This window comes from Quercus suber, unplaced genomic scaffold (assembly GCF_002906115.3).
Source record: "Quercus suber isolate HL8 unplaced genomic scaffold, Cork oak 2.0 scaffold_651, whole genome shotgun sequence".
Lineage (NCBI taxonomy): Eukaryota > Viridiplantae > Streptophyta > Magnoliopsida > Fagales > Fagaceae > Quercus > Quercus suber.
Genome location: NW_027070092.1, coordinates 306,935 through 316,062, shown reverse-complemented (window position 1 = coordinate 316,062; position 9,128 = coordinate 306,935). Strand labels below are relative to the sequence as shown.

Below are 9,128 nucleotides of genomic sequence, written 5' to 3'. Positions count from 1 at the left end.
AGCACATTATTATTCTCATATCAGCATTTTCAATTTCCAGATTATCTCTTATTAGTCTTTTTTTTCTTGTACAAAAAAATGTAATATTTTATGTAATTGGTTTTTTTTTTTTTATAAACTTTTAATATATTCAAGTTGTCTTTTTATTAAATTTTGTATAATTTAAATTTTTTAGTAATCATCCTAATAAAAATTTTTAGGGCGGCCAGGGCTTTTGGGACTCAGAATGAGCTACAGAGGAAAAATAGTGTTGGATATGAAAATGACAAATTATTATAGTCTATATACCGTATAAAATAATTGTGAAATAGAGTCGGTAAAAAGTGTAATAATCAGCCATAGCAAATAGTAAATATTTGGTTGGGAGTAAGGAGAATGGTATGAGTTTTGGCATTGATAGTGTGAGTTATGCATATCATCATGCACACATGGGATACGGGTTATACGGTTGCCAACGCTGAGTCTCTCAAAGAGACAGACAGTAGTACGTACCAGTCTCCGGACCCACTTAAGAAAAAGACTTTTATCATTAGCAGTCAGTCTCCTGTGGTTTTTAGTTCTGTAAAAACCCTTTCTTTGCTCTCTCTCTCTCTCTCTGTCTCACACACACACACACACACACACACAAGCTCCTCTCTTCTTTCTTTGAGATGGATCACCAAGATCACATTAAGCTTCACACGCCAGGTTTTGTTTGATTCTTTATGTATCTTTTTATGGGTTTTTTTTTTTTTTTTTGTTTGTTTCTACTTTATTTATCTTGGATGGTTTCTTTCTTGGTTTTCTTCCAGTACTTCATTTTGTATGGAAAGTCATTTATGGGTTCTTTTTTTTCTTTTTCTTTTTTTTTCTTTTTTTTTTTTTGTGTGGAAAAAAGTTTCTTTTTATTATTATTATTATTATTTTTTTTTTTTTTCTTTTTTTTTTTTTGTGTGGAAAAAAGTTTCTTTTTATTATTATTATTATTATTTTTTTAATGGGGGTTCAATTTTGTTGATTTTGCAGGGCTCGAGGGCCATGGAGTCCAGGTTTGTCGCAAATGTGGATGGCCCTTTCCAAATCCACACCCAAGTGCCAAACTCAGACGTGCACACAAGAGGATTTGTGGAACTATTGAAGGTTACAAGCTGGTTGACTCTGAGGGGAACCCCCAGTTGAATGTTTCTGATGATGAGCACTCTGATGATGATCACAAACCCCCTAGTGAGAACTATTATTACTTTATACATATACTTTCTATTTCTGTTCAGTACTTTGGTGTGCTGTGTTTGGTTATTCATAAAATATAAGGGAAAGAAATAATTGATACTTGGCACTAATTTTCTAATACTAAAATTAAATAAATATTCAATTGGTGTCTAATTAAACAAATAGTTGCTCTAATTTTTCTTCATTTCCTAATAAGAAAAATGGAAGGTTATATATCTTGAATTGGCGTGTTCTTGTGGGTGAATTTGTGTGTGTAAGGTCCAAAAGTTGTCGAGCCAAGTAGCATCGCGAAGGATATTGGTGGAATTGGGGAAAGATTGAATAGATCAGAAGATGAAGTGTTTTCAGATGCGGTTGCTGAATTTTCAGATAGTGGAACTAATTCAGGGGTTGGAGAACCATTAAAGAATGCTCAAGAACCAGCAACTAATGTGGAAAAGGTTGCCAAGGATGATCCAAGTATCAACAAATCACTTAAAGATGGTGGCATTGCTGGTAATAGTGGGCCTAAGTATTTATTGATATTAGCTGTTTTCTCTGCATTGCAAATAATGGTTGACATACATGTGCTAGAGTAGTTGAGACATTTACTTATGGTTACAAGGATATGCTTGTTAATAGCTTGGTATTTAAACTCTGCAAGGGTAGATCTGTAAGATTTTTCTAGAGCTATGTACTTATCTGAATCTAAAAACTCAAATGTTGGCATAAAATTCTTCATTTGTTTTGTTTGTCTCAATCATTTATTAACTTACTAGCAAGGCCAACCACTATGAGGGCAGAAAGTTTTGGAAAAAGGATTTCTGCGGTTATAAGTTTGTGTTAAAAAAAAAAATTTCTCTAATAAGTGTATGTTTGGCAAAAAAAAAAAATTGCCAACTTATTTTTATATTTAGCTTATTTTAACTACTATTCATGGCCCCACTGCACTTTTTAATACTATTCATGGATTCTACTATAGTATTTCAGTTAACTTTTATCTTTATTGACAGTACTTTCAGCAAAAAATTTTCAATTTCAGCAAAGTAAGCAGATTCCAAACGGACCCTAAATAGTGTCATATGACATATTAAAACTATTCTTAATGTATTTATTTCTGTCAGCCAATATAGGAAAAAAAAAAATTCCTTGAAAACAAGTTATTAAAAAACCAAAACTTAGTTCACCTTTAGCATGAATGGGACTGGAAAATTATAAATGATACTCCATACAGCATCTCCTCAAATTTGTATAGTGAGGCTATCAACCATGGTCCTGTAAAGGGAATCTTGAGAGTTTTAGGGATTGCTAGAAATTGAAAACCAAACCAAATGACGAGGTCTATTTCTTAAAAGATCCTCAATTGATACATTTTGGCAAATAAATCACCATAACAAGAGGAGAAAAAAAGAGTATATAGACTATTTTTGCTACTAGAAGTGGTAGAACTTGTTAATAGGAACTCAAACAAGCATCTAATATCTGGAAGGAATTAGAAACTTAGTAAGCATCTGTAACAGTTGTTCCTGTTGTATGGAATCTAAATTTAGTAAGGTAGTCTGTCCCCTTGAGTTGATGTATTAGGAAACTCTGTTTGAAATTGGTCTATTTCATGGTTCAGATTAAATATTTCAGATTTAAAGGTGTATCCATTGATGTGGAACTCTGTACACTGTCAGATCCAGGAGATAATCTCTTAACCATGAAATGGAATCTCTCCATTTAACTTGAAATTGAGAGGATCCTATGCCGCATTTTACACCCTTCCTAACTTGGTACCCTTGCTTTCTACATTCCTGAGTTGACAGTCAACCTTAATCAGACCTACTGAACAAGATTAAGCTTAGGTCTTCCAAAAATATATATATATATATATATTTTTTTTTTGATAAGTAACAAAAAAAATTTATTAAAAACACACAACCCAGTACATAGGAAATGTACAAAAAGGAAAAAACATCAAGAAACCAAATTACAGTGATCTAGCAACACATGAAGGGAAATACAAGAAAAAGATGGTAAAACAAGACACCATTCGAGAAGAGTAAAAAAGAAGAAAGACTTAAACTCAATAATGGACTGTCCACGACCCTCAAAGCTTCTAGAATTCCATTCCCGCCAGATACACCACATCAAGCAGTGCGGCGCAAACCTCCAAATAACTATATTACAATGATGCCTAAAATTGCATGTCCAACAATCCAACAAATCCACTACCCTTTGAGGCATCACCCAACAAATACCAAACAAGCAAAAGATCATACTCCACATCTCATAAGCTATAGGACAGTGAAGGAGGAGATGATCTACAGATTGCCCACACCTTTTGCACATAAAACACCACTCAAGGACAACAAAATGCCTCTACCAAAGGTTATCTATAGTTAGAATCTTGGCTAAAGCCGCAGTCCAAGAGAAAAAAGCTACCTGAGGAGGAACCTTCAATTGCCAGACCATTTTCCAAAAATATTTTTTTACTACTCACTCTGTATATATTTTGTGGCTTGAATGCATATTGTTTTGTTTGAGTGACACCTGCAAAACATACATGTGCAGACCTCACAACCTTTACTTTTTTTTAATCTCATTGTTCTTTTCCAATCAGGGCATCCATCAATCTTCTATTAGGCTTTTATTTTTCTTTCGGGATCTAGTATTTGATTTTAACTCAAAAATGACTTTTATTTTCTATAAATTGTTTCTTAGAATGATTATGCTATATATAAATGTACAGAAATTATTGAGCCACCAAGTCTTTCCAGTGAAAGCGGCCAAACAGGGAATCCTGAAGTTCCTGAAAGTATAGTTAATCAGTTTAGGACTTCACCAGAGTTTGAAGATCATGTGTCCACCTTTACCGTCAGTTCAAAAGCAAGTTCTTTTTCAGATTGTATAGCTGAAGAATCCGTTATGCATAGTTATGATGGGAAAAATTCACTGAGTGATTCAAATAATGTCAAGCCTGAAACTTTAACAGATGCATCACAAGAAAGTGAGAAGATCAGTGCTAGTGAGGATGTTATCGAATTCCCTTTGGCTTCTGTTGTGCAGGAGCCTGAAGTTCCTGAAAGTATAGTTAATCAGTTGAGGACTTCACCAGAGTTTGAAGATCATGTGTCCACCTTCACCGTCAGTTCAAAAGCAAGTTCTTTTTCAGATTGTATAGCTGAAGAATCCGTTATGCATAGTTATGATGGGAAAAATTCACCGAGCGATTCAAATAACGTCAAACCTGAAATTTTAACAGATGCATCACAAGAAAGTGAGAAGATCAGTGCTAGTGAGGATGTCATCGAATGCCCTTTGGCTTCTGTTGTGCAGGAGCCGGACACAAAGGGAACTGAAGAAACTAAGTTAGATAGAAATCTAATGGCTTCTATGGTCTCACCCAGTAGATTTGCTGGAAAATCATTTGAGTTATTGTCAAAGTCAGAAGTAACAGAGGGAAAAACTTCAGATCCTGTGCCAGATGATACAGTTATCCAGACAGGGGAAGAGCATGATGGTGGGTCCAGTTCTAAGATGAGCCAAAATGATCTTACTCCTGAAGTTGATTCTGCTGATCATGTTGATGCTGCTATTGATACTTTTCAGCTCAAGGTGGATGCCGCACATGTAGTAAAAGATCTTGCCAGTTCTGGTGACATAATTGGGAGTGGCAACAAAAAGGAAGAAGGGAATTCCAGTCTACATGTCCTTCCTGTGCGTGATGATTCTTCTGATCGTGTGAATGACTCTATTAATGCTTCTCAAATCAATGTGATTGCTGCTGAAGGAATACACTCTGCCAATTCTGTCTATATAAGTGAGAGTTGCAACAAAAAGGAAGAAACAAATGAAAATGAAAATGTGAATGTCCTTTCTGTGCCTGATGATACATCAATATTAGACCCTCCTGCAATCATGGTTGAAGATTTTAAAGACAACAAAGGAGTGAAACTACATGAATATGCAAGCCTGGACTCATGTGCAACAATTATGGATAAGGAAGATGCTAATGGTTCTGCTTCTAAGGAGCAATATTCCAGTTTCCAACCAAAGCAATTGAATGAGGGAGCTGAGGTCCCTTCTTCAGCTATTCTTGTTTTGGAAGACAGTGGTGATTCGAATGGGAGCAGTGTGGTTGTGGTTAATGAAGCGCTTGTTGAAGAGGAAGCTGATTTGTCCCAGGTCAAGCTCACAATTAATGAAAAAGAAGTTCCTGCAGAAGCTGTGATCACTGACATGGAGGAAAACCATACCGTCCAGTCTCATGAAGTACCAGAAACTCATGATATTTGCGATGATGCATTACAGGTTAATTTTCCTGAAAATGCTATGGAATTATCATCTGATGCTGTAATCAACCAAGCAACAAATCTAGTTGGTGGGGATGATGCTGGCAATTATGCGAAAGCTATGACTGAAAAATTGGATGGGATTGGAGATAACATTGGAAAATCTGTTTCAGAGGAAAACTATACCAAAATCTCAGGAAAAAATTCTGAATCTATTGGTAATCCCTTTGAATCCCCAGTTTGTCCAACAATCAAATTACCTGAAGTTGATGAAGCTGGTGATCGTGAAAAGGGCAAAATTCAAAAGTATGATGTAGATGGAATTGAAAGCAAGGATGAATCTAAAGAGCATCTTTCAATGAAGACAAAACTATTTTCTGAGTCTGCTAGCAGTCTTCAAGAATCACAAACGGTTGCAGATAACACAATGGATGGGTCTGTGAAAAAGTTACCAGAAATCAATGGCAATGGAGTGGAAGTAAAATCTATTGGAGGAAGTACTGCTAATGAGTCATATCATGGGGGACATGTCAACTCATTACAGAAAACCTCAGGAGATGACATGACAAAAGAGTCACATCCCTCTCATTTGGACAGTGAATCTTCTTTTCAAAGTTCTGCTGCTGTTGATGAAAACCATGCAAGAGAGTTTGGTGTGGGTGCTTCTGGAATTACTTCTGAGTCTTTGGAAGGCAATGGTAACTTTGTTAAGCAACAGGTTGCTGCATCTGCAATTGATGTTTCAGTTGATTCCTCTAGCCAAGCTGATAGTTTGGAAGGCCATTGGGGGTCTGTTTCAGGTATTTATTATTCTCACTATGAGATTCAGGCTATTAGGAACTTTTTATGTGGCATAACGATATAACAGTGTGTTGTGCCATTTGTTGCATGCTTTAAAGGTGCCTCATTGCATATTAATCAGACTTAAAGACAATAATAGAGCTTGCAGTATGTATAGATCTTGCATTTTCGTAGCTCAAATTAGTACAATGAGATGATTCTGTTCATTATTCTATATGGATAGACGCATGAACAGACTCTGTAAAAAGCTATGGAAAGTCTTGGATGGTCTATACTTATTCAACCATTTTTAATACTTTTATTTTATTAATTAATGAATCAAACTTGTTTAACTTCAATGAATGATCTCCTTAGGGCATCCTGTGGTGGATCAGTAAACATTTAGAACAAATCTATTTAGGTTGTTTGAGAACCTTCCTCCTCCTTCAGTAATGTTACTCATCCTCTCTGCCCTTAATACCTTAATTTGATAAGAGTCCATGCTTTCTCTTTTTGTTTTGGTCCATGGAACAGTGCTTTCTACCCAATCAGATGCAGCAGTGGTTATTGATGCTGAAGCTTTGCCATCATCTGAATCCCAAGCATCAGCAAAAGCAGAGAAAGGCAACTTGGAGAAGCCAAGAGAAGCAGCTGAGGAACAACAGCATTCTGAAAAATCAGATATGTTTGAGGCACCATCTTTTATGACATTAGTTGAATCTAGAGATGGGTTTGACCAAAAAGCAGCTGCTTCCGAGATCCAGATGGGACAGAATTCGCAACAGCAGTCGGCATCTTTGCAGGCCGGGTGGTTTCCTTCTCTTACTCATGTTGTGAATGAATCACAGGGGAGAAAGAAGAATGAAGAGATTATTGCGAAGGTAACAAACTGGAGCACTGGAAAGCAACACACTCCTTTAAAAACCCTTCTGGGTGAAGCTTCCCTTGAAACCAAATCAAAGTCACCAAGACCTAAAGAAAATCCAGCTCCTGCAATTCAGAAAGATGAAACCGTGCCAAAAGATAATGGTGCTTTTGCCACAACAGTAAACACTATTTTAGGTCCTGAGTCGCCTACAAATGAGGCTGCCAAGTCACAGGCAAAAAAAGAATGGAACTCTCCAGCAAGGTATCCTTCAGAAATTAAGAGAGAAAAGAGGAAAGTCAAGGGGAGACCATATTGGGTACAATTTGTCTGTTGCTCATCTATGAATTAGAATCTTAAATTCCGAGTTACAAGATGTAGTAGTGATAATATAAATGGAGACATCCCAGTTAATGATTCTTGAGAAGGTTTATGTTGGTGAACTTTTGGTAATTGGAAGCTAGATTTGTGTGATAGCGTAGTTTTATACTTTAGGTGCATATATTACATATTTTTTTCAGCTATGTTAGCGATGACATTCAGTTAGCTTATTAATGCATAATCTTCTTCTTGGCTGGGTTCAGTTTTTAGAGCTTTATTTATAATTGACTAGTGGTTTTCAAATGTTTGAAACCTAGGATTGTGAATTTGTTATCCTTTTCAGTGAATGCCGATTGAATCATGTATATGCAAATCTTAAGGCCCATAACTTGTTTTTGTTTCGCCCTATTTTTAAACTATTTTTATTTTTGAAGTGGAGAACATTTTTATAAATCTTGAAAATTTCTGTTAGTGCAAGTTGTCCTGGCACTTCAATAATGGTGAAGATCGATTGTACTATGGCTATGTGTCCATTTAACTCAACTTGTGATTCTCGAGCACTAGGAACAAAGAGCCACGTTGCATCTTGGCTATTAAAGGCAAAACTCATCATCTATATTTCACCAGAATTTATTTTAGTCTTTTAAGTTTCAAGTTTATTCAATTAAAACATTTCCATCAACTTTTGTTAAATATTGCAAGTAATTGTCCAAATTTTTAACTTTTTTTGTTCAATATTTTTAAATTAAAAAAAAAATCAAATTAATGATTGGAAAATATTTTCCATAATTTTTTTTAAAAAATATATATATATCTATCTATCTATATATATATATATGTAGGGACTCAGTTTGGATTGACCCTGAGTATGAATGGGTTTTCAGCCCAACAAGTCCAAACAATAAATTTATAGAGAGTGGGTTAAAAGTTTAGGCGCTGGCCGTCGTTCATCAAGCATGAACCTTTATTTATAAAAAGATACTTAGAGTTTCTATACAACTGGGAGGATGCTCCTCGGCCCATGGTCGAGGAAGCCTTTCTCTTTTCTTTTTTCCTCCTCTCTTTTTACTTTACTTGCTTTCCTTATATAGTCTTCATCTTCTTATCTCCTTATTCCATTTGTTGATCATTCATTTGCCTCTTTTTTGGCCGTCCGTCCCATCAGAGGCCTTATCAGTACTCGAGTGGTTCACTCTGATCAACGTTGCCCTGCTAAGGGGTTATATCCCCATTAATGCGGCCAGGGGGTTAGGTGAATGCATTAAATGCGAGGGTGACAGCTTACTTTGGGCCTGGTCTTTCTTGAAAATCACCCTTGTCAGGCCGAGGATGAGGAGGTCCTCGGCGTGGATTGGGAAAATAGGCTTTCCCTAATTTAGCCTTGAATAGTCAGTGTTCCTCGGCATGGGCCTTGGGCCTGCTACCCGATGGGCCAAGGCTATCAGGCCCACGGGCCCCACAATATATATTTTAAAAGAAGTTGATAAATGGAATAAATTTGAAACTTAAACTAAAATTAACAAAAGTAAAGTTAGAGTACTAAAATAAATTATGGTAAAATTTAGATGGTGAATTTTGCATTTTAGCTTTACAACTTTTATTTATTTCAATAAAAAGATAGGATTCAATGTAAGAGCCAATGAATCATATGCCAAAGATCCAAGATCCACCAAAGAAGTGCAAGAGCTAATAACTCA

The 9,128-nt window shown here is 35.9% G+C and overlaps 1 protein-coding gene across 2 annotated transcripts; it reads left to right on the top strand.

Annotated features, from left to right (window-relative positions):
- Positions 1 to 382: 382 nt before the first annotated feature.
- LOC112039093 (uncharacterized) lies at positions 383 to 7,693 on the top strand. Of its 2 annotated transcripts, none has more exons than XM_024071937.2 (5): positions 383 to 484; positions 1,006 to 1,203; positions 1,468 to 1,704; positions 3,923 to 6,265; positions 6,780 to 7,693. In XM_024071937.2, exons 1-5 carry the CDS (start codon positions 409 to 411, stop codon positions 7,460 to 7,462), a joined length of 3,537 nt encoding a protein of 1,178 aa, XP_023927705.1. In that variant the 5' UTR covers positions 383 to 408; the 3' UTR covers positions 7,463 to 7,693. The 2 variants fall into 2 exon arrangements, with proteins under 2 accessions (XP_023927705.1, XP_023927706.1); XM_024071938.2 differs by lacking the exon at positions 383 to 484 and adding an exon at positions 531 to 687.
- The last annotated feature ends 1,435 nt before the right edge of the window (positions 7,694 to 9,128 follow it).